General features: G+C 46.3%; 1 protein-coding gene across 2 annotated transcripts in view; it reads right to left on the reverse strand.

Annotated features, from left to right (window-relative positions):
* LOC135546351 (stAR-related lipid transfer protein 13-like) overlaps positions 1-26832 on the reverse strand; it is a 71498-nt gene that overhangs the window by 29557 nt on the left and 15109 nt on the right. For both annotated transcript variants that reach the window (XM_064974706.1, XM_064974705.1), the window contains exon 2: positions 129-200. In XM_064974706.1, coding sequence (XP_064830778.1) covers positions 129-200 — 72 coding nt within the window. The remainder of the gene's footprint in view (positions 1-128; positions 201-26832) is intronic.

The following is a 26832-nucleotide window of genomic DNA, read 5'->3' on the forward strand; positions in this document are numbered from 1 at the left end:
TGTGTGTGTGTGTGTGTGTGTGTGTGTGTGTGTGTGTGTGTGTGTGTGTGTGTGTGTGTGTGTGTGTGTGTGTGCACATGCCAGCGTTGCATTGTTCTGGTGTATTATTGGGTGATTGAGTTTATTACCTTCAAAGAGCTGAGCGTATTGGGGGAATCCTGCCGCTCGTAGCCAATCACACGCCTCCTTCGCCTCGAGTTCTGAAACAGAACAAGAAAACATTTCTTGTCATTCAGACTAAAAACAATAAACATTATGTCCAACATGGAGTGGTGGGTAGGGGGTTTCACTGGGTTTCACTGAACAATTGAACTTTTGTGTCTTATCAATTATGGGAAGAAAATCCATCCATTTGTCCAAATGTTTTTTTGTCAACAACAACAAAAATACAGCCTGTCAAATGCCTTTATGACGACTATAAGCAACCAGCAACCACCATGGAAGGCTGTTCTCTTGGAAGAACAGAAAAACAGAAACAGAGATTGAGATTGAAACCATAAAGCTGTTAGATAGTATGTAAGCTAAGTATTTCACGGTACTGTATGTAACAATAAAAGTTGAACTTGAACTAAGGTGATAGATAGTTGGTCCCTCAGGTAGACAGACATAAAACCTCTCTAAACTTCTAACTCTTCCAGCTTGGATTTGAGCTCTATAACCTGACCACAGAGCTCTGGGAGGGGTGAAAGAAGTCAGGATGCACTGCTGGACAGCAGAGGGATCAGCACAGGAAGACATGGGATATGTATTTCTAGAACTGCACCTTTAAAAGTCATAGCTATCATTTTTATTGTCTCAACACTGCATTTTTGTTGTGTGTATTTTTTATCTGATTTACAAAAGATTAGACTTCTCAAACAGAAGAAATCTACTAATCATGCTAAATATAGATATCATAGCAAAGCAAGGCCAGCAGATCAAACTGTCCTGGACTGACAGTCTTATGTTCACTAGATACACTATACAAAAGTATGTGGACACCCCTTCAAGTTCGGCTTTTTCAGCCACACCCGTTGATGACAGGTATATAAAATGGAGCACACAGCCATGCAATCTCCATAAAAGATGACCTTACTGAAGAGCTCAGTGACATTCCATCTGGCACCGTCATAGGATGCTTCCTTTCCAACAAGTCAGTTCGTCAGATTTCTGCCCTACTAGAGCTGTCCCAGTCAACTGTAAGTGCTGTTATTGTGAAGTTGAAATGTATTGGAGCAACAACGGCTCAGCCACAAAGTGGTAGGCCACACAAGCTCACAACCGGACCGCCGAGTTCTGAAGCACGTAGCATGTAAAAATCATCTGTCCAAACTGTTCCAAACTGCCTCTGGTAGCAACATCAGCACAAGACCTGTTCATTGGTAGCTTCATGAAATGGGTTTCCATGGCCGAGCAGCTGCATACAAGCCTAAGAACACCATAAGCAATGCCAAGTGTTGGCTGGAGTGGTGTAAAACCCACCACTATTGGACTCTGGACCAGTGTAAAGGCGTTCTCTGGAGTGATGAATCACGCTTCAGCATCTGGCAGTCCGACGGACTAATCTGGGTTTGGTGTATGCCAGGAGAACGGTTGGTGCAGGAGGAATAATGGTCTGAGGCTGTTTTTCAAGGGAAATATTAACGTTACAGCATACAATGATATTCTAAATTATTCTGTGCTTCCAACTTGGTGACAACAGTTTGGGGAAGACCCTTTCCTGTTTCAGCATGACAATGCCCCCAACTTCACGAAGCGAGGTCCATACACAATGGTTTGTTGAGATCGGTGCGGGAGAACTTGACTGGCCTGCACAGACTCCATCAAACATGTTTGGAATGAATTGGAACGCCGACTGCGAGCCAGGCCTAATCGCCCAACATCAGTGCCCAACCTCACTTATGCACTAATGTGGCTGAATTGGAAGAAAGTCCCCGCAATAATGTTCCAACATCTAGTGGAAAGCCTTCCCAAAAGAGTGGAGGCTGTTATAGCAGCAAAGGGGGGAGCAAATCCATTTTAATGCCCATGATTTTGGAATGAGATGTTCAACGAGCAGTTGTCCACATACCTTTGGTCATGTAGTGTATATGGTGGTCAGCACAATAATCAAAGGGGCTGGGGCTGCAACACAACCTGCATTTAAGTGTCCAGGCAGCCTCCTGACAGAGCAGCTGTCCTGTCCTAACCCTAACCCTGTCCCCTACAGGTGACCCCAAGCAGTGACCCCTGAGGTGGGATCATGACCTGACCATGCTGACACCTGAGGGGTGACATCCCCTCTCTGATTCCAAGCTCCTGACCCACATGAAAGGAAGCAGACAGGCCTCTCTTGTCTAACTAACAGAACAGACCCCTCTCCCTCCTTTCTCACTCTCTCCTCTCTCACTCTCACTTACTGCTGTCACTTCTTTCTCAGTCTCCCTCCTCTATCACTCCTCAACTTACACACCAGACCCCTCTCACTCCTCTCACTTCTCAGCCAAAACACCACTCTCACTACAAAATCAATAGGTTACTAGAAGATGATCTAGTAAAATGAAAAACACTTTCCCTTTATTTTCCATGTACTATGAACAAAAACATTCTCAACTCCCCGAGCCTGGCACTACAGACATAGACCGTCCAGATCTGATATGTTCTAGAACCTGCCCTCCTGTTCCAATATGATCCCAACTCCACAGTGAAGTCTTGTGCAGTGAAGCAGTATACTCCAGGTACGTCGGTGTGTAGACTGACTAGATCACAGCTAGTGTTATTAATATCATTGTAGATCAACACAATGGGAACATCCCTCAGCCCATATCCATCGACAGTCACCTCAACAATATGTCTGGTGTAGATAAAGAGGACAGAGGACCACTCCACTCCAAACAGGTATCACAGCATGTTTTTTTTTTTACCCTTATTTTACCAGGTAAGTTGACTGAGTACATGTTCTCATTTACAACAACAACCTGGGGAATAGTTACAGGGGAGAGGGGGGGGGTAAATCAGGCAATTGTAAACTGGGGATGATTAGGTGGCCATGATGGAACAGTATGAAGACCAGATTGGGAATTTAGCCAGGACACCAGGGTTAACTCTTACGATAAGTGCCATGGGATCTTTAGTGACCACAGAGAGTCAGGGCACCTGTTTAACGTCCCATCCAAAAGACAGCACCCTACACAGTGCAATGTCCCCAATCACTGCCATGGGGTATTGGGATATTGAAATGTTTTTAGACCAGAGGAAAAGGTGCCTCCTACTGGCCCTCCAACACCACTTCCAGAAGCATCTGTTCTCCCATCCAGGGACTGACCACGACCAGGACTGCAGTGTGGTTTGTCTGTTCCCGCGCCTGTCTGTGTCTGACACTCTGTGACTCACTTATCGTAAGAGTTGATTATCACAGTTCATCCCACCTAGGTCTCCATACAGAACTGTCTGTGACAGAGATAACCTTCCACTGAAACTTAATCTGTCCTGTCTGTACCACACCTTTCTCCAACCCCCACTCTGTGGCTATACTATACCCCACTCCTCTCTCAAACACAGAGACCATTTACTTTGTGACTCACCTGTGTTGTGACAAACCTGTGTTGTCACTAACCTGTGTTATTACAGCGCTGTGTCTACATGTCAATGACTAGTGACTTTGGTCCACAGACCGACAGGTCAGACCACCAACTGAATAAATATTAACAGTTCCCAGAGGGAGAGTGTGTGTACCAAATGTCACCCTATTCCCTACCATCCAGCAATCTAAACTTGATGCCCTCAATCTCACATAAATGATCAATGAACCTACCAGGTACCACCCCACAGCTGTAAACATGGGCACCTTCATAGATATCATCCAAAACCAACTTGCCCTCTAAATACACCTCTGCTGTTTTCAACCAAGATCTCAGCGATCACTGCCTCATTGCCTGCATCCGTAATGGGTCAACGGTCAAACAACCTCCACTCATCACTGTCAAACGCTCCCTGAAACACTTCAGCGAGCAGGCCTTTCTAATCAACCTGGCCCAGGTATCCTGGAAGGATATTGACCTCATCCTGTCAGTAGAGGATGCCTGTTTTTTAAACACCCTCCTCACCATCTTAAATAAGCATGCCCCATTCAAGAAATTTAGAACCAGGAGCATATATAGCCCTTGGTTCTCTCCAGACCTGACTGCCCTAACCAACACAAAAACAGCCTATGGCGTTCTGCATTAGCATCGAACAGCCCCCAGGATATGCAACTTTTCAGGGAAGTTAGAAACCAATATACACAGGCAGTTATATAATAGCCAAGGCTAGCTTTTTCAAGCAGAAATCTGCTTCCTGCAACACAAACTCAACAACGTTCTGGGACACTGTAAAGTCCATGGAGAATAAGAACACCTCCTTCCAGCTGCCCACTGCACTGAGGATAGGAAACTCTGTCACCACCGATAAATCAACTATAATTGAGAATTTCAATAAGCATTTTTCTACAGCTGGCCATGCTTTCCACCTGGCTACCCCTACCCCGGTCAACAGCACTGTACCCCCCACAGCAACTCGCCCAAGCCTTCCCCATTTCTCCTTCTCCCAAATCCAGTCAGCTGATGTTCTGAAAGAGCTGCAAAACCTGGACCCCTACAAATCAGCCAGGCTAGACAATCTGGATCCTTTCTTTCAAAAATGATCTGCCGAAATTGTTGCCACCCCTATTAATAGCCTGTTCAACCTCTCTTTTGTGTCGTCTGAGATTCCCAAAGATTGGAAAGCAGCTGCGGTCATCCCCTTCTTCAAAGGGGGGGACACTCTTGACCCAAAATGCTACAGACCTATATCTATCCTACCCTGCCTTTCTAAGGTCTTTGAAAGCCAAGTCAACAGACAGATTACCGACCATTTTGAATCCCACCGCACCTTCTCTGCTATGCAATCTGGTTTCAGAGCTGGTCATAGGTGCACCTCAGCCACACTCAAGGTCCTAAACAACATCTTAACCTCCATCGATAAGAGGCAATACTGTGCAACCGTATTCATCGACCTGGCAAAGGCTTATCGGCAGACTCAACAGCCTTGGTTTCTCAAATGATTGCCTCGCCTGGTTCACCAACTACTTCTCTGATAGAGTTCAGTGTGTCAAATCGGAGGGCCTGTTGTCCGGGCCTCTGGCAGTCTCTATGGGGGTGCCACAGGGTTCAATTCTTGTGCCGACTCTCTTCTCTGTATACACCAATGATGTCGCTCTTGTTGCTTGTGTGTCTTGGATCCACCTCTACGCAGATGACACCATTCTGTATACTTCTGGCCCTTCTTTGGACACTGTGTTAACTAACCTCCAGACAATCTTCAATGCCATATAACTCTCCTTCCGTGGCCTCCAACTGCTCTTAAATACAAGAAAAACTAAATGCATGCTCTTCAACCGATCCTTCACTCCTGCTGCCAAACATACCCTCGTAAACTGACCATCCTACCGATCCTCGACTTCAGCGATGTCATTTACAAAATAGCCTCCAATACCCTACTCAATAAATTGGATGCAGTCTATCACAGTGCCATCCATTTTGTCACCAAAGCCCCATATACTACCTACCACTGCGACCTGTACGCTCTCATTGGCTGGCCCTCGCCTCATACTTGTCGCCAAACCCACTGGCTCCAGGTCATCTACAAGACCCTGGTAGGTAAAGTTCCCCCTTATCTCAGCTCACTGGTCACCATAGCAGCACCCACCTGTAGCACGCGCTCCAGCAGGTATATCTCTCTGGTCACCACCAAAACCAATTCTTCCTTTGGCTGCCTCTCCGTCCAGTTCTCTGAATGACTGGAACGAACTACAAAAATCTCTGAAACTGGAAACACTTATCTCCCTCACTAGCTTTAAGCACCAGCTGTCAGAGCAGCTCACAGATTACTGCACCTGTACATAGCCCATCTATAGTTTAGCCCAAACAACTACCTCTTCCCCTACTGTATTTATTTATTTATTTTGCTCCTTTGCACCCCATTATTTCTATTTCTACTTTGCATATTCTTCCACTGCAAATCTGCCATTCCAGTGTTTTACTTGCTATATTGTATTTACTTTGCCATCATGGCCTTTTTTTGCCTTTACCTCCCTTATATCACCTCATTTGTTCACATCGTATATATTCTTATTTTTCTACTGTATTATTGACTGTATGTTTGTTTTTTTCCACATGTAACTCTGTGTTGTTGTATGTGTCAAACTGCTTTGCTTTATCCTGGCCAGGTCGCAATTGTAAATGAGAACTTGTTCTCAACTAACCTACCTAGTTAAATAAAGATGAAATAAATAAAAATAGTGTAAGACTTTTGAGCAGAGCTCTTTGAGCCCATATGGATCTGGTCAAAAGTAGTGCACTATAAAGGGTTTAGGGTACCATTTGAAATGCAGAGAGATGGTCCCTGGATGACAACGTCCTTGTTTACCTCTACATTCACGTCAGATCACTAATCACTCCAATGACCTCCATAACAGGATCACATCACAGGTTGAGTCAACATGAGAAATCTCCCAGCAGCAAAGATAACTGACACTAAGCTGGCCAACGAGACAGTTCCTAGTGGAACAAAGGATCAGCGTGCTCAACTCTATCTACGTACAAGTCTTTGAGTGCAGGACACATGATAGAAAAGGAAAACCTCCAGTCACTGTCACTAGTCTTAAGATAGCAGCATCAGAGGTCACAGAAGTAAAAGAACTAAGAGTTTCTGTGAGTTCAGGTCTTTCTCTCTCTTCCGACTAGCCTGTCCTGCCAGTTGTACATTGTACTGAGTACAGTCGAGCTCTATTGTTCTACTAAACCACATGGTGAGAGTGCCTCCAGCTCCATTCTTTGTCCCACAGCTGGAGGTGGGACTGTTGGGAACAGAACAGGGAATACGATCTGGGAATTCCACAATCTCGAGACATTCTGATCCAACTGACGTTCCAAAGTCCCTTTTCCTTTCCTCCATGGAGAAACGGCTGGACTGCATCCCAAATAGCACCCTATTGCCTGTAAGTGCACTACTTTTGACCAGGGCCCATCAAAAGTAGTGTACTATATAGAAAATAGAGTACCATTTGGGACGTACCCCAGGTCTGTCAGCGAGCCATGACGAGAACTGCCTGTTACTACACAACCATGGCTGTAACACTGTGTACAGTGTAATCATGTTATTGTGTACAGTGTAATCATGTTACTGTGTGCAGTGTAATGTTGCATTGCCAAAATGACATGAAACCCTGCACGGTGGAGGGACAAAGGTCCGGAAGGTCACCAGAAGTAGGTGTGTTACTAAAGTGTGTGTGTGGCCGACCAACCTATCCCTACAGGGGATGCTCCTTCCTCTTCTTGCGCAACAAGATTCCCTTTATAGGAGCATTCCCTGGTAGTGTCCCAAATGGCACCCTATTCCCTAATAATATAGTACACTACATTTGACCAGGGTTCATAGGGATACAGACTTGGAGAGTGGCTGGTGGAGGGTTGAGCTGACCTTGCTAGTACAAGCCCTAATCATTACCCTAACCCTGACTGCCTGGTTGGCTGCCAACAACATGACAGAGAGGCATGAGAGTCCGGAATGATACAAGTGGTTAACAAAGCTAACTAGCTATACTGTTAACTGTAGATCAACACCTATACAACATGATTTTAACGAAACTAAAAATACAATCACTACACTAGACTTATAAGAGTAACTCTTGAGATACAAATGCTCCCTGTATTGGTCCAAGATAATAGAAAATCCCAAATATTCTCAACTATGTAATGACCAGACTGTAAGAAACAGATGGTGGTTTACTCACTGGTTATCCTCATCATACAGTCATGATCGGGTTCTACAGATGTATTAGTTCTCCTCTTCCCACACAGCAGTAAGTAACGTTAGATTCCAGCTTCCTAGTACCACGACCTGCTGCTGAGCGATTCTGATCTCTACGGATCCCTTTCACATCCAAACATCCCTGTTTCTCACTCCCTTCTCCTTTTCTCCCTCTCTCTCTCTCTCCCTCTCTCTCTCTTTCCATCTACCCTCAAACCGCCATGTGGCCACCCTCTGATCTCTCTCCAGCACCACCCCTTTCCGCTATTCCCCACTCTTCTCCCCTCCTTGTACCCTCTATCCCTCCTCTACCCCTCCTCCATCCCTCCTCTACTCCTCTACCCCTCCTCCATCCCCTCCTCTACTCCTATACCCCATCTCTATCCCTCTTCTACCCTCCTTTACCCCTCCCCTACCCCTCCTCTACCTCTACCTCTCCCCTCCTCTATCCCTCCTCTACCCTCCCCTCCTCTACCACTCCCCTCCTCTATCCCTCCTCTACCTCTCCCTCCTCTACCTCTCCCTCCTCTACCCCTCCCCTACCCCTCCCCTCCTCTATCCCACCTCTACCCCTCCTCTACCCTCCTCTTCCCTCCCCTATCCCTCCTCTACCCTCCTCTTCCCTCCCCTACCCCTCATCTACCCTCCCCTCCTCTACCTCTCCTCTACCTCTACCTCTCTTCTACCCCCCCTCCTCTTCCCTCCTCTACCCCTCCCCTACCCCTCCTCTACCCTCCTCTTCCCTCCCCTACCCCACCCCTCCTCTATCCCTCCTCTACCCTCCCCTCCTCTACCACTCCCCTCCTCTATCCCTCCTCTACCCTCCCCTACCCCTCCTCTACCCTCCCCTCCTCTACCTCTACCCTCCTCTACCTCTCCTCTACCCCCTCCTCTTCCCTCCTCTACCCCTCCTCTACCCTCCTCTTCCCTCATCTATCCCTCCTCTACCCTCCTCTTCCCTCCCCTAACCCCCTCTACCCTCCCCTCCTCTACGTCTCCTCTACCTCTACCCTCCTCTACCCCTCCCCTACCCCCTCCTCTTCCCTCCCCTACCCCTCCTCTACCCTCCTCTTCCCTCCCCTACCCCTCCTCTATCCCTCCTCTACCCTCCCCTCCTCTATCCCTCCTCTTCCCTCCCCTACCCCTCCTCTATCCCTCCTCTACCACTCTCCTCCTCTAACCCTCCCCTCCTCTATGTCTCCTCTACCTCTCCTCTACCCATCCCCTACCCCCCTCCTCTTCCCCTCCCCTACCCCATCCTCTTCCCTCCCCTACCCCTCCTCTATCCCTCCTCTACCCTCCCCTCCTCTACCACTCTCCTCCTCTAACCCTCCCCTACCCCTCCTCTACCCCTCCCCTACCCTTCCTCTATCCCTCCTCTACCCTCCTCTACCCCTCCCCTACCCCTCCTCTACCCTCCTCTACCCCTCCCCTACCCCTACCCTACCCCCCGGTACCCTCCTACCCAGTTCTGCCCACTACATCTCTCTCGGCACATTTTTGGCAGAGAACATCATGCCAGGATCCAAGCAACAGGAGCTGTGCGTACCAATGCCTGTGTGCAATGTGGGACTTTTCTCTCCAAAGACGTAATTCCAATGAAACCTCATCACTACAATCAAATGCTACATAAAAAAAAGAGTATAGTTTGGATCCGTGGCTTGAGAATCCTTTACTCATCCCAGATCTTACCCCTCTACCACCTCCTCCCTGTCACACAGTCAGAGAGCTGGACATTGTTAGATTTAGAGGGGGAGTAAGGGAGGAGGCGGGAAGGGGAGGGAGAGGGAGGACGGGGAGGGAGAGGGAGGACGGGGTGGAGGGGAAGTTTCTTGATCCAGATGTTTTTCCAGCAAATCGACGGAATGGAAAATCGTGGGCAGCTAAAGTGGGGAAAACCAAAGCATGACATAAAACCATGACATAAACCGTCAACAATCAGCAGCCATGAATCTTACTTAGATCCTCAGAAAGCATCCCAAATGGTACCCTACTCCCTATTTACTATTTATTGCATGAGAGAGAGAGAGAGAGAGAGAGAGAGAGAGAGAGAGAGAGAGAGAGAGAGAGAGAGTGAAAGAGAGTGAAAGAGAGAGTAAAGAAAGAGATAGAAAGAAAGAAAGAAAGAAAGAAAGAAAGAAAGAAAGAAAGAAAGAAAGAAAGAAAGAAAGAAAGAAAGAAAGAAAGAAAGAAAGAATGGATAAAAAGAGTGAGCAAGAGTTGTGGCTGTGAAAACAATAGTTTAGGGCAATACTCCCCTGCTGTCTGTCTGACTGCCCTGGGGAAGGATTCAGGAGGGACGGCAGTCTGGTCACAAACAGACTCACACTACCTTAGAATAACACCAGAAACACATACTCAGTGATCACACTACCTTACATTAACAGCCTGAGGCAGACAGACAGGCAGGAGGAAACAATATGCCCCTTCTAGTCAACCACAACCACCACCACAGATGTCTCATGTCTGAAACAAGCCTACATTTCCTACTGTCTCTGTCTAACATTTCCTTGTCTGACAGAGTTCAATTGTGCATGGACAATAGGAAGAGCTAATTGAGGCTTAAGTAGTTGTCTATAAATAGTAGTCTGTAGCCTCAATGGAGAGACCCTAAGTGACTGGTTGTACGTAGGTAGTTGTACACAGAGCCAGGAATAGGCAGTAATAGGTCCAGTGAGAGCCTAGCAGAGTGCTGGCGAAGCAGTAGATGGATTATTAATATAGCCTAGCCCCAGGTTCTGCTGGTACACTTTACCCTCCCCATACCCCCTACCCCCTTCCAAGCGCCGGCTTCAGGCTCATTCCCCAAGTCACTCTGCCAGTGTCGTGGGAACAACGTGGGTCTATTTTTAATTAACATCCCCATGTTTCCATCATGGTCCTCTTGCCACCCTCAGGGCTACATCCTAATACCTCTCCACCACCACTACACACAATATCCCCTCATTCCCCCGTACCACAGCCCACACAATACCCCCTCAAGCCCCCGTAACACAGCCCACACAATACCCCCTCAAGCCCCCGTAACACAGCCCACACAATATCCCCTCATTCCCCCGTACCACAGCCCATACAATACCCCCTCAAGCCCCCGTAACACAGCCCACACAATACCCCCTCATTCCCCCGTCACCACAGCCCACACAATACCCCCTCATGCCCCCATACCACAGCCCATACAATACCCACTCATGCCCCCATACCACAGCCCACACAATACCCCCTCATTCCCCCGTACCACAGCCCACACAATACCCCCTCATTCCCCCGTAACACAGCCCACACAATACCCCCTCATTCCCCCGTAACACAGCCCATACAATACCCACTCATTCCCCCGTACCACAGCCCACACAATACCCCCTCATTCCCCCGTACCACAGCCCATACAATACCCCCTCATGCCCCGTAACACAGCCCACACAATACCCCCTCATTCCCCCGTACCACAGCCCACAGCCCACACAATACCCCCTCATGCCCCCATACCACAGCCCATACTTCAATACAATACCCCCTCAAGCCCCCGTAAAACAGGCCACACAATACCCCCTCATGCCCCCATACCACAGCCCATACTTCAATACTTTCTACCAGGAGGGTTGTGATAGGGGCGGCAGTGAATGGGGCAGCAGGTAGCCTAGCAGTTAGAGCGTTGGGCCAGTAACCGAAAGGTTGCTGGATTGAACCCCCAGCTGACAAGGTAAAAATATGTTGTTCTGTCCCTGAGCTAGGCAGTTAACATACTGTTCCTCATACGACCGAGGACGTGGATGTCGATTAATGCAGCCCCCCTCACCTCTCTGATTCAGAGGGGTTGGGTTAAATGCAGAAGACACATTTCAGTTGAAGGCATTCAGTTGTACAACTGACTAGGTACCCCCCTTTCCTTTCTTTCCCACTCACTCCCTCATCTACCCAACACCATGTGAGGCAAGTGAGAGAGTGGGAGAGTGGGAGAGAGAGAGAGAGAGAGAGAGAGGGGAAGAGAGAGACAGAAACAGAGAGACCGAGAGAGTGGGAGTGTGAGAGAGAGAGCATACCTTCACAATGGTGAATCACTAAAACAATACGGAAACACTACGGAAAAAGAAGAAACAGCACGTCAGAAATCAGCTCAATGTAATTGAAGAATCCCATAGAATCTAACCACTTCTGGAAAACTCTAAACAAACAACAGCACAAAGAGTTATCTATCCAAAATGGAGATGTATGGATAAACCACTTCTCCAATTTTTTGGGCTCTATAACAAAGAACAAACAGCAAAAACATGTACATTATCAAATACAAATCTTAGAATCAAATATTAAAGACAAACCGGAACCCACTAGATTCTCAATTACATTGAATACTACTGGACAAAATATAAACCTTCCAACCCAAAAAGGCCTGTGGGGTTGATGGTATCCTAAATGAAATGATAAAATATACAGGCTACGAATTCCAACTAGCTATACTTAAACTCTTTAACTCATTCTCAGCTCTGGCATATTCCCCAATATTTGGAACCAAGGACTGGTCACCCCAATCCACAAAAGTGGAGACAAATTTGACCCCAATAACTACCTTGGGATATGTGTCAACAGCAACCTTGGGAAAATCCTCTGCATTATCATTACCAGCAGACTTGTACATTTCCTCAGCGAAAACAATGTACAGAGCAAATGTGAAATTGGCTTTTTACCAAATGGCCAGAGGGCCTGCTAAACAAATTGATCGAAAGTGGTGTTGGGGAAAAACATACAATATTTTAAAATCCATCTAAACAAACAACAAATGTGCAGATAAAATTGGCAAAAAAAACTAATTTATTTCCACAGTGCCAGGGGGTGAAACAGGGATGCAGCCTAAGCCCCACCCTCTTCAACATATATATCAACGAATTGGCGAGGGCACTAGAACAGTCTGCAGCACCTGGTCTCACCCTCCTACAATCTGAAGTCAATTGTCAACTGTTTGCTGATGATCTGGTGCTTCTGTCCCCAACCAAGGAGGGCCTACAGCAGCACCTAGATCTTCTGCACAGATTCTGACAGATCTGGGCCCTGACAGTAAATCTCAGTAAGACACAAATAATGGTGTTCCAAAAAAGGTCCAGGGGCCAGGACCACCAATACAAATTCCATCTAAACAACGTTGCCCTAGAGCACAACGTTGCCCTAGAGCATGGACAAGCACGACTCCAACACCATCATTAAGTTTGCTGACGACACAACAGTGGTAGGCCTGATCACCGACGACGATGAGACAGCCTACAGGAAGAAGGTCAGAGATCTGGCCATGTGGTGCCAGGACAACAACCTCTCCCTCAATGTAGCAAGGAGATGATCGTGGACTACAGGAAACTGAGGGCCAAACAGGCCCCCATTAATATAGACAGGGCTGTAGTGGAGCAGGTTGAGAGTTTCAAGTTCCTTGGTGTCCACATCACCACAATCATAGTTCAAACACACCAAGGAGACTGAAAAGATTTGTCATGGGTCCCCAGATCCTCAAAAGGTTCTACAGCTGCACCATTGAGAGCATCCTGACTGGTTGCATCGCCGCCTGATATGGCAACTGCTCGGCATCCGACCGTAAGGAGCTACAGAGAGTAGTGTGTACGGCCCAATATATCAGTGGAGTCAAGCTTCCTGCCATCCAGGACCTGTATACTAGGCAGTATCAGAGGAAGGCACCAACAATTACCTTGACTTACCTGCACCTCCGCACATTAACTCGGTAAAGGTAGCCCCTGTATATAGCCTCGTTATTATTATGTAATCCTATTATGTTTAATTTTTACTTTAGTTTATTTAGCATATATTTTCTTAACTCTATTTTGTAAACTGCATTGTTGGTTAAGGGCTTGTAAGTAAGCGTTCCACGGTAAGGTCTGCACTTGTTATATTCGGCGCATGTGACAAATACAATTTCATTTGATTTAACAGTAGCTAAAGCAAGGGGCTTTTGCAGCACACAAGTAGACTACAAATACATGGTGGGCCGGACATGTCCTGAATTCGTGAAGGGCGAGCTACTGGAGAGCTACTGGAGAGCTACTGGAGAGCTACTGCCGTGAATTTGGAGCCGGCGAGAAGGCCGACGCTCCAGCCTTTGGGAATCTCGCTCTTGCGCTCCAGTAAAATTTCCACTCCAGCTCAGCTCCGCTTGCATACTCTGGTATGGAGTTGAAACAAGAACAGCACAGCTGTAGCAACACTGCATGCACCCCGTGGAACAGCTCAGAAGATCACCCAGAAAGACCAGCCTTTTATCTGGCAGAAAAACAGCTCTTAAACTGACTCTCCGATTCTCTCTTCCAAAATAGTCACCAATCCTTTCACCCAGCACAGAGCAGACTTCTAATGCTATTAGAACAAAAGATACCTTAGACAACACAGTGACACATACCATGTCTCAACTACACAAGACACAAAGACATACTTACAACAACATACCTTGACAGCCACTCTCACACCCACCACTGTCTACAATGTCTACTATGACAACAGCACCAAAACATCCAACGCCCACAGGGATGTAAAACCCCCCTCTGACTCTGAATTTGTTATATGGTTGCTGCCCCTTTAGTTTAAACACATGGAACCTTTTAGAATGATGCATCCTCAAGGGGTGTTAAAGACATGGGGGGTTACTTCAAGTTGTTTTAAAAAAGCAGACATCACATATGTTCTAAATCAGAGCTTATACATGGTGAAGACCGGTCATGATCTCAGAGATACACCCGAGCTTTACATTTCTTCAAGCATCACTGTGATTTACAGACCTGTTCCTGGCTGAGGGAAGGATAGGGTAGTGGTCGGGTCTGGTCTCATAGAGTAGTGGTGTTCCCGTCTCCCCACTACTCTTGACCATAGTACTTCTCAGATCTAAACCTCACCCTGACCCACATGAATCCCTTTACCAAGTCCTGGAAGAGAAATCCTGGAAGAGAGGCCTATACCAGGGAACCTCCCGACCCCAGACAGGGCTGAGAAAACACCTCGACAGATCCCGTCCCGTACACTCTCCACAGCCCCTCACACCTCTACCCCACTCAGCCAGCAGCTCCAAACAGATCATAAATCAAACAGCCATGCATTCTGTGAGATACATACAGTGATCAATCTCAAGCTTTAGCCCCCACGTCAGCCCCAAATTCTACATAAACATTTCCAGGCGATGGAGCGGGGCCATTTTCCCACACATGCTAAAGTGTTTTGACAGCTATCTTGGAGGCCCTTCATAGAGGAGAGAAAAACACTAACTTTGGCTTTTGGAGATTTCCTTTTTCAATTCAACAAGGCATACGTCTGTCACCCCCTCTCAACACATTGTGTACCACCACCAGCCCTCCTCGCCGCTCAGGAATCAGACCATGAGTCGCAAATGGCACCCTATTCCCTATATTTTGGGCCCATAGGACTTTGGTCAAAATAAGTGCACTATATAGGGAATATGATTCCATTCAGGATGCATCCAGAGTGTTAGTTGTTAACGTTAAGAGATAACCTGAGTAGTTCAGTATGGGACATAGAAACACTACCATACCAGATGACTGATGTAAGTTCCCAAATAGTGAACTACCGGTAGCTACTAAATGATTACACTTAACTCAGAAGTTTTCTTTTCTCAGAAGAATGATAACATCAAACAACGCCTTTTTATCTTCTGTTGTTTTTGGTCTACGAGATATAGAGCAGTGTTATCAAACTAGACATCGGCATGAAAAATCCACAGACCTGTGTGAGGCCAGAGAGTTATAGAGAGGGCTAATACCTGTGGCCAGAGGTACTGTATAGGGCAGGCTGTAGAGAGAGAGTAGAGAGGTACCTGTTGGCATTGGTGGGTCTCTGGGTGCAGATACAGGGAGAGGAAACAGGCTCCAGCCAGAGAGAGAGACAGAGAGAGAGAGATGGTCCCCACACCACACCACTGCATGCCTGGCTGTCCTCCTGCTACTGCTGCCACAACCACAACAGTCTTACTGACAGTCTCTCTCTCTCTCTGTTCTACCCCCCCCCCCCAGTGCAGTGTATAACACCACTGAGTACTATGTAGTTAGTAACCTTGTCCTTCTGCTAATGGACATGCATGTGCACCACTTTGACAGCAGCCCTCTGTAAATCACCTATTATAAGCAGTGTGTGTGTTGTGTGTGTGTGTGTGTGTGTGTGTGTGTGTGTGTGTGTGTGTGTGTGTGTGTGTGTGTGTGTGTGTGTGTGTGTGTGTGTGTGTGTGTGTGTGTGTGTGTGTGTGTGTGTGTGTGTGTGTGTGTGTGTGTGTGTGTGTGTGTGTGTGTGTAAGCCTGTATGCTGTAATTCTCCTGTCTTTGATTGCATAGCAAACACTGTCATTTGGTTTTCCATGAGCTGTGTAATACAACTGGAGATAGATCCTCATGAATAACTGACAAACAGACAAACAGCCAGTTTTCTCTGACCCAGAACCACAGCTATCACTCATACAGGGCTAGGAGATCACACACACACACACACACACACACACACACACACACACACACACACACACACACACACACACACACACACACACACACACACACACACACACACACACACACACACACACACACACTCCATGTGGTGGTGCAGTTACACATCACTGCCAGAGGAGGACAGCAGAAAGGATGAACCCAGTGACGTGAGGAAACCGAGTGGAACAGTGACGACAGGCTACTGAATCACCAGGAGGCACAACCAATAACCTCTCATCTCTAATATCTTATTCCACTCGAATTGCCATGAAAACACCCTGTGTATGTTCCAACACACACGCGCACGCACGCACGCACGCACGCACGCACACACACACACACACACACACACACACACACACACACACACACACACACACACACACACACACACACACACACACACACACACACACACACACACACACACATACAAACATACTCCCACACACACTCCATCTGAGGTTAATGTAAAGATCAAGAGAGGCCTGGACTTCACTTTCAAATGACACAATCACAGTCCACAGTTAATACATACTGACCTAAAAAAGTATTATTTCAGTAACTGTTACTGAGATACAATTAGTTAGTACCTAGTTATTGACTTGATTTGTGCTACTTCACTGCACTGGGAAATTATTCCGCTAGTAAGCATTTCCCCTCAGGAACGTGATTGACCTTTGAGTTGAGCTGAGCAGTGAGAGTTTTCCAGCCTGGTTCTGTTAATATATGACTTTTGTGTATCGTTACACTGGATATCAGGTATGTAGACAATCATTAGCCTGCTCTATGACTGGGCTGGTCTGCACATGACAGCTGTCAGGTTAAACACACAGGCTGTAGGAGAGGCAGTACTGCTGCTAAATGGGACCAGGATTGTCATTTGGCCTGTAGCCTGTGCGACACCACTTTCCCTAGAGAAATAGATAAGAAGTCCTTGTCTGCCACCATCACCAGAGTAGGACACAGCATATGCTCTGTCACCATCAGGGTTGTGTTGAGTAGGGCACAGCGTAGGCTCTGCCACTAACAGGGTCGTGTTGAGTAGGACACAGCGTAGGCTCTGTCACCATCAGGGTCGTGTTGAGTAGGGCACAACGTAGGCTCTGTCACCATCAGGGTCGTGTTGAATAGGGCACAACGTAGGCTCTGCCACCATCAGGGTCGTGTTGAGTAGGGCACAGTGTAGACTCTGTCACCATCAGTGTCGTGTTGAGTAGGGCACAACGTAGGCTCTGTCACCATCAGGGTCGTGTTGAGTAGGGCACAACGTAGGCTCTGTCACCATCAGGGTCATGTTGAGTAGGGCACAGCGTAGGCTCTGTCACCATCAGGGTTGTGTTGAGTAGGGCACAGCGTAGGCTCTGTCACCATCAGGGTTGTGTTGAGTAGGGCACAGCATAGGCTCTGCCACCATCAGGGTCGTGTTGAGTAGGGCACCGCGTAGGCTCTGTCACCATCAGGGTCGTGTTGAGTAGGGCACAGCGTAGGCTCTGCCACCATCAGGGTCGTGTTGAGTAGGGCACAGCGTAGGCTCTGTCACCATCAGGGTCGCGTTGAGTAGGGCACAGCGTAGGCTCTGTCACCATCAGCACAGCGTAGACTCTGTCACCATCAGGGTCGTGTTGAGTAGGGCACAGCGTAGGCTCTGTCACCATCAGGGTCGTGTTGAGTAGGGCACAGCGTAGGCTCTGCCACCATCAGGGTTGTGTTGAGTAGGGCACAGCGTAGGCTCTGCCACCATCAGGGTCGTGTTGAGTAGGGCACAACGTAGGCTCTGCCACCATCAGGGTCGTAGGCTCTGTCACCATCAGGGTCGTGTTGAGTAGGGCACAGCGTAGGCTCTGTCACCATCATCAGGGTCGCGTAGGCTCTGTCACCATCAGGGTAGGGCACAGGCTCTGTCACCATCAGGGCTCTGTCACCATCAGGGTCGTGTTGAGTAGGGCACAGCGTAGGCTCTGTCACCATCAGGGTCGTGTTGAGTAGGGCACAGCGTAGGCTCTGTCACCATCAGGGTCGTGTTGAGTAGGGCACAACGTAGGCTCTGTCACCATCAGGGTCGTGTTGAGTAGGGCACAGCGTAGGCTCTGTCACCATCAGGGTCGTGTTGAGTAGGGCACAACGTAGGCTCTGTCACCATCAGGGTCGTGTTGTCACCATCAGGGTAGGGCAGGGCACAGCGTAGGCTCTGTCACCATCAGGGTCGTGTTGAGGCTCTGTAGGGCACAGGGCACGTAGGCTCTGTCACCATCAGGGTCGTGTTGAGTAGGGCACAACGTAGGCTCTGTCACCATCAGGGTCGTGTTGTCACCATCAGGGTCGTAGGGCACAGCGTAGGCTCTGTCACCATCAGGGTCGTGTTGAGTAGGGCAGGGCACAGCGTAGGCTCTGTCACCATCAGGGTCGTGTTTAGTAGGGCACAGCGTAGGCTCTGTCACCATCAGGGTCGTGTTGAGTAGGGCACAGCGTAGGCTCTGTCACCATCAGGGTCGTGTTGAGTAGGGCACAGCGTAGGCTCTGTCACCATCAGGGTCGTGTTTAGTAGGGCACAACGTAGGCTCTGTCACCATTTGAGTAGGGCACAACGTAGGCTCTGTCACCATCAGGGTCGTGTTTAGTAGGGCACAACGTAGGCTCTGTCACCATCAGGAGTCGTGTTGTCACCATCAGTAGGAGTACAGCGTAGGCTCTGTCACCATCAGGGTCGTGTTGAGTAGGGCACAGCGTAGGCTCTGTCACCATCAGGGTCGTGTTGAGTAGGGCACAGCGTAGGCTCTGTCACCATCAGGGTCGTGTTTAGCGTAGGCTCTGTCACCATCAGGGTCGTGTTGAGTAGGGCTCTGTCACCATCAGGGTCGTGTTTAGTAGGGCACAGCGTAGGCTCTGTCACCATCAGGGTCGTGTTGAGTAGGGCACAGCGTAGGCTCTGTCACCATCAGGGTCGTGTTGAGTAGGGCACAGCGTAGGCTCTGTCACCATCAGGGTCGTGTTTAGTAGGGCACAGCGTAGGCTCTGTCACCATCAGGGTCGTGTTTAGTAGGGCACAGCGTAGGCTCTGTCACCATCAGGGTCGTGTTTAGTAGGGCACAGCGTAGGCTCTGTCACCATCAGGGTCGTGTTGAGTAGGGCACAGCGTAGGCTCTGTCACCATCAGGGTCGTGTTTAGTAGGGCACAGCGTAGGCTCTGTCACAGGCTTTCAGCCCACCTCGAAACCTGGGAGGCCGAAGCTTCTTCCTGTTAAGGTACTGTATCCTTAATGTGATCAACATGGCTATATTTTACAGAGGGTTATCATGGTGGCTAGCAGGCATGTAGCCTGGTTCTATGATGCATAATAACCCTTAAATCATACAGCTACTGTACACAACCACCAAGTCATGTAATCTACAGTACACAACAACCAAGTCATGTAATCTACAGTACACAACCACCAAGTCATGTAATCTACAGTACACAACCACCAAGTCATGTAATCTACAGTACACAACCACCAAGTCATGTAATCTACAGTTCACAACCACCAAGTCATGTAATCTACAATACACAACAACCAAGTCATGTAATCTACAGTTCACAACCACCAAGTCATGTAATCTACAGTACACAACCACCAAGTCATGTAATCTACAATACACAACCACCATGTCATGTAATCTACAGTACACAACCACCAAGTCATGTAATCTACAGTACACAACCACCAAGTCGTGTAATCTACAATACACAACCACCATGTCATGTAATCTACAGTACACAACCACCATGTCATGTAATCTACAGTACACAACCACCAAGTCGTGTAATCTACAGTACACAACAACCTTGCACCTTCAGTCCACACTGCTAGTTATCACAGTCCTCCTGAGGAGACAGACAGATTATCTCCAGCCTATTACTATTCAGCTGCCAGGCTGTAACTCCTACCAGTAGATGAGGTGCCAACAGTGTCCTGAGCGCTGAGACAGAGAGAGAGAGAGAGCAAATTGTCTTCACAGAGAGAGAATGGAGCCACTGGCTACAACAAGAGATTCAGAGGGTGGTCAGAGGGCCGTTGTGAAGGGCCACTAGAGGATCAGGCTCGGGGGTCAGCTAGGAGGTCAGACTGGACAGGAGGACTTGTTCCAAACACAGACCCCTCAGTGAAGACATGAAGAAAACAAACGGTGTCAGCAAGCCAGCCTTCTTCATGGTTTAGACTTCTACCACAGTAAAGCACCATTTCAGTCTTTAAAAAATATACATAGCTTCCCAAACAATTGTTGGTCGATACACCGATTTTAACTGAGAGAACCTCCATTCTGAAAGCCTAGAATTGGCATTTTATAGATGCAGGTAGTTTATTTGAAAAGGTCAAAGGTATAATTGAGCCCCCTATGAATTTACCTGACACCCCTGTGCACTCCTTCACCAGGTTCTCCTTTTCATCCTTCTCTGTTTCAGAAGTGTGTAAAGCCCTGAAAGAAATGTATTTTAAAAAATCCCCTGGCCCTGATGAACTAGACCCCGCCTCCTACACCTAGCTGCAGACATCATTGCTCCCCCTTAACATGTATTTTTAACCTCACGCTTGATGTTAAGGAAATCCCCAAGTTATGGAAATCCGCTTTTGTACTGCCTCTCCTGAAAGGTGGAGATCCTTCGCTACTTGACAACCATCGACCCATCTCAAAATTGTCTGTACTGTCAAAGGTACTGGAGTCCTTAGTTAGTAGGCAGCTAAAGGTCTACTTCCAAGAAAACAACATCTTAGATGGAATGCAATCAGGTTTTAAGTCTGACCACAGCACTGTTTCAGCAACATTGAAGGTTTTAAATGACATCCACTGTGCTCTTGATAAGAAGTTACATTGTATGTCTGTTTTTATTGATTTGTCGAAGGCTTTTGACACCGTGGACCATGCTGTGTTAGTGCAAAGGTTAAAATGTTGTGTAATTACTGGTCATGCTCTAGATTGGTTTATAAATTACCTATCAAATCATACATAATGTGTAATGGCGGATGGTTGTAAATCTGAGTCCATAGAGGTGTGCTCAGGTGTTCCGCAAGGTTCTATTTTGGGCCCACTGTTGTTCATTTTGTATATCAACAACATTGGGGATCTTACTGAAACAGCGGATGTTCATTTTTATGCAGATGATACTGTTCTTTATTCAAGTGGTAGTAGTTTATCTTCAGCTTTTGAAAATGCCCAAAGAGCATTTAACATCATACAGCAGAATCTGTAGGATTTATAGCTGATTCTAAATTTGGGTAAAACAAAATGCATGGTATTTTCAAATGCCAGGCATGTTACAAATCATGTCATTGCTACATTGGCTGGACATACTATAGAGCAAGTTAAAGTGTACAAATATTTGGGTGTGTGGGTTGATGATAAGCTGAGCTTCACTGTGCATGTAGAGAACTTGAAGCAAGCTCAAGCTGAAAATAGGATTGTATTACTGGCATAAGGCATGTTTTTCTTTTGAGGCCAGGAAGGAGCTGGTACGATGTACATTACTGTCGGTTTTTAGATTTTAGTGATGTTATATACAGTGGGGCAAAAAAAGTATTTAGTCAGCCACCAATTGTGCAAGTTCTCCCACTTAAAAAGATGAGAGAGACCTGTAATTTTCATCATAGGTACACTTCAACTATGACAGACAAAATTAGAGAAAAAATCCAGAATATCACATTGGAGGATTTTTTATGAATTTATTTGCAGATTATGGTGGAAAATAAGTATTTAGTCACCTACAAACAAGCTAAATTACTGGCTCTCACAGACCTGTAACTTCTTCTTTAAGAGGCTCCTCTGTCCTCCACCTGTATTAATGGCACCTGTTTGAACTTGTTATCAGTATAAAAGACACCTGGCTCATAATAATGGTGGAGTTGGTGGAGTTTAAACACTTGATCGATATAAATATCATAGAAGAGTGTAATTGTTTTTAGGCCAGCTGTTTTTAGTCAAGACGTTTGTGTTTTTAATGTAATATGTAATTGTTGTACTGTATGTGTGTTTATAGTTTTGTTTAATGTTGTTTTAGTGTATGTAAGTTGTTTTGTCTGAAATGTTGTTCCCCCTGCTGCTATTGGACCAGGTCTCTCTTGGAAAAGAGATGTTATCTCAATGAGAAAAAACCTGTACAAATAAAGGTCAAATAAAAAACATTTTAAAAGGTGGAATGGTATCAAATACATCAAATTCATGGTTGCCATGTGTTTGATGCCATTCCATTTATTCCATTCCAGCCATTATTATGAGCCGTCCTCCCCTCAGCAGCCTCCACTGATATGCAGTATATCCCCACTACAGATACATGTGCAACTATAGATATAGGTAGAGATATATAGAGAAAGAAATAGACAGCCAGTTATACAGGAATTTAGTCTTGATAAACATACCAGGGCCAAAGCACCAATATCCACTACTCCAGGCATGATCTATTGCATTAACTCTGACTGAGCAGTTGACTAATCTTCTGGGTTCTGTATTTTATAATGGGTTTGCCAGTAGAACATCATCCAAAGCAAATTGGGATGAAAGGGATGAAGTTCGGGTGAAAATAACTTTGGGCGTTAGACAGGAATTCTGCAAGAAATTTCTCTCCATGACGGCATGAAAAGATCATTGACTGTGGACAGAGGGGGTATTGTGTACGGCCAGAGGGGCAAATGGGATGATAACCACGTGTGTGAGGGTCTGTGTTCGTGAGTATGGGGGAATTGGACACAGAGGACCTATATAGTTATATTCGGATGTGAAGTGTTGGGTTTTTCCACTCCCCTTAATAGCAGCAGCAGCAGATATAGGGAGAGATGCAGTCAGTCTGCTCTATAGATCTAGAGAGAGAGATTGAGTTGGACTGCAGGAATATTGACAGGAAAGAGACACATTCCTCTAGAATAGAACACCGGCCTCTTCCCTCATACACATAGGCTGAGTCCCAAATGGGACCGGCCCTGGCCCCCAATCCCCAAAAGTAGGGAGCTATATAGGAATAGGGTTCAATTTGGGATGCATACCTACCCTGCTGCAGAGAGGCTGGCCTCATCCTCATACCCTGCTGCAGAGAAGCTGGCATCATCATACCCTGCTGCAGGGAACCTGGCCTCATCCTCATACCCTTCTGCAGAGAAGCTAGCCTCATCCTCATACCCTGCTGCAGAGAGACTGGCCTCATCCTCATACCCAGCTGCAGATAAACTGGCTCATTCCTTCACTCTGTGGACCAGGAAAACCCTGCTAGATATTGGACCACAGTCGCAGCTCTGTAGGCCTACTCTGCCAAATGTTTATATAATACAAAATGGGTCTGGGAATGTTGTACACTGTAGCAGCTCATTGGTATGGACTCTCTTTGACTGGCTGTAAGCAGTTGAATGGGACCCACACACACTCCCACACATTCGTAGCTGGAGTCTCACTGCAATGCCATCAGATGGGAAACATGACTAAGACCCCTGGACAAGCTTCACGGGAATTCAGGGTGAAACTATACAAACTACCAGTAGCTCCCAGTCACTCCCTCCCACAGTCTGCTATATTACCAGTCACTATGGCCGGGTAAACCCCAGACATGGTTTCAAATCATATTTGCAATCTTTCCAATACTTTGAGTGTTTGTTCTAGCCTGTCTGGAGTGCAAGATAGAGGGGGTTTTCTGCCTCAAGCACAGATAAAGTATTTCAAATGATTTCAAATAGTATTTGAACCCAGGTGTGGTAGCCCAGTCCCTCCCTCTCCTAGCCTGCTACGTCAATGCAGCTGGCCAGCTGGAATGCTCCAGCCAGGAGAGACAGGCCACAACAGGGGATGGAGGAGGTCAGTTCACTGGACAGACTCTAATACAACTGTGTGTGACAAAAGGTTGAGTGTATTGATAGTACCCGCAATTTATGGGCCAGTTTTGCGAACATCCTGGAATAAATAGCATGATCAATGAAGAATCTCCTTTGAAACAGCGTTTTAGTCCATGACTAAGCTCAGAACACTTGGAAATGTGCATCTGGACACTGCACCCGCACACTCAGGTCAGAGTGCTATCGTCATCTGAAGGGTGAAGACGCATGTTTCGGAGGACTTGCTATTGTCGACAATAACACAAATGTTTGAATGTTGTGCGTGCATGAAAATCACCACAACAATTAGATTGAAAGTCATTCGGACTACCACAATCATATAAGCATCATCCTCAAATAGAAACAACTGTGTCTGCGTGTGTGTGCATGTGGTGGTGACCAAGTGTTCAGTATGGGCCTCAACATCATGTTCTAACCGGAGCGAACTATAGTGGGCAGAACCAAACCAATCAGTTATAAGTATATAGTGGGAGAGGGCATTCACAGCCGCCCGCTCAGACGGGTGATGGCATACCAGCCAACCTTTTTTTACATGGTCCATCATTTCTCCAGATTTAGCGACCAATAGTTTTTACATGGTCCTTCGAGATGGAGGGGGGGGGGGGTCATGGATCCCTCCGGAACTGTTTATTACGCACACCTGGTGCCCATTTCCCAATGATTAGTAATTGTATAAGTGTGCCCTTTGGTTCACCATTGAGCTGTCAATTATTGTCCCAATGTCCGTTGGTCGTGTGAGTACCTGTGCTGTGTTTTGGCTTTCGTACCATTTGTATTGCGCAGATGATTACGCGTCACGTCTCTTGTGATAATCATTGTGTGCGCTTGTGTATTTATTCGAGGTACTCCTCGCTCTTTTGTTTGGGTCTCAACCCTGTGTTTTGTATACGTGTTTGTTTGGTCTTCATCCCCATGCCTGTACATGGCACGCTGTAATTTGGGTAAAGACATTTTTAAAACTATTACACTGTTAAGGCTCTCTTTGAAAGGAGTGGACCAAAGCGCAGCATAGAAAGTGTTCATGATTTGTATAACAAAACAACACTCAAACAAAATAACCAAAGTGAAAACGAAAGCGCACAGTTCTGTCAGGTACAGACACTAAACAGAAAACAAGACAACTTATATATGATCCCCAATCAGAGACAACGATAGACAGCTGCCTCTGAAATAGAAAACATAGACTTTCCTTACCTGAGTCACACCATGACCTAACCAAACATAGAGAATAATAAGGATCTCTAAGGTCAGGGCATGACATACACATTCCTGCGCCTGTCTCCCGACCCTTTATACCAAGGTGACACACAGCATTTTACTATCATTCTTTAAATAATTAATTTGTTTCATAGTATAGTGTATTTTTCTTTTGTTTAGTCACATGATTTTTCAATTTGCATTACATTTGCCAATCGGTTATGCTGCCAGACTTATTTGCCATACCTTTTGCCTCATCCCACTCAAGCATAAAACTGTCCAATTCCTCATCAATCCAAGGGGATTTAACAGTTTTTACAGTCATTTATTAAGGGGTACATGCTTATTAGTAACTGGAATAAGCAATTTCATAAATGTGTCAAGTACAGCGTCTGGTTGCTGCTCATCATGCACCACAGACCAGCAAATATTCTTAACAACATCGACATAAAAATCACTACAAAACGTATTGTATGACATCTTATACACTATATTAGACCCAGACTTTGGAACTGTAGTTTTCCTAAATATGGTAACTTTATTGGGATCACTTCATCCTATGGATTTGGATACTGATTTAAAGCAAATGTATGCAGCATTAATAAAGATGTGATCAATACATGTTCATGATTTCATTCATGTGCTGTTTGTAACTATTCTGGTTAGTTGATTGATAACCTGAACCAGGTTGCAAGCACTGGTTAGTTTAAAGTTTTTTCCTGAGTAGGCAGCTTGATGAAAGCCAGTCAATACTTAAATCACCCAGAAAATATACCTCTCTGTTGATATCACATACATCATCAAGCAAGAGCAGACCCAGAAGAGAGACACACAAAGGTACAGACATAAGCGTTTGCACACAAGCGCTAGCACACACACTCTACACACACGTACATTGTAATATTATTGTATGGTGGTATTATACATTTTGTATTGTAGATATGTTGTTGTGTAATAATGTTATATGATGTACTATTTTATATTTCGTTTTACATGTAATGTAAATGCCTTAATGTGTTTGGACCCCAAGAAGAGTAGCTGCTGCCTTGGCCGATTTAAGTCAAACCTGTAAGCAGGCCACTCAGGAACACTCAATGTCGTCTTGGTAAGCAACTCCTGTGTAAATGTGGACTTGTGCTCCTGCTGAAAGGTAACTTTGTCTCTCAGTCTCTGTTGGAAAGAAGCCTGAACCAGGTTTACCTCTAGTATTTTGCCTTTTCTTAGCGCTACTCCGTTTCTTATTATTGTAATAAACTCCCCAGTCCTTGCCAATGACAAGCATACCCATAAAACAATGCAGCAACCAACATGCTTAAACATTTGAAGAGTGGTACTCTTCAAACGCTTTCTGTTCAGGACATAAAGTTAATTTCACAACCATTAAACTTGTTTTAAAGTCACCATTGGCTTCATGGTGAAATCCTAGTGGTTTCCTTCCTCTCTTGTAGTGACTAGGTGTATTGATACATCATCCAAAGTGTACTTAATAACTTCACCATGCTCAAAGAGATAATATTCAA

This window comes from Oncorhynchus masou, chromosome 9 (assembly GCF_036934945.1).
Source record: "Oncorhynchus masou masou isolate Uvic2021 chromosome 9, UVic_Omas_1.1, whole genome shotgun sequence".
In the NCBI taxonomy this organism is placed as follows: domain Eukaryota; kingdom Metazoa; phylum Chordata; class Actinopteri; order Salmoniformes; family Salmonidae; genus Oncorhynchus; species Oncorhynchus masou.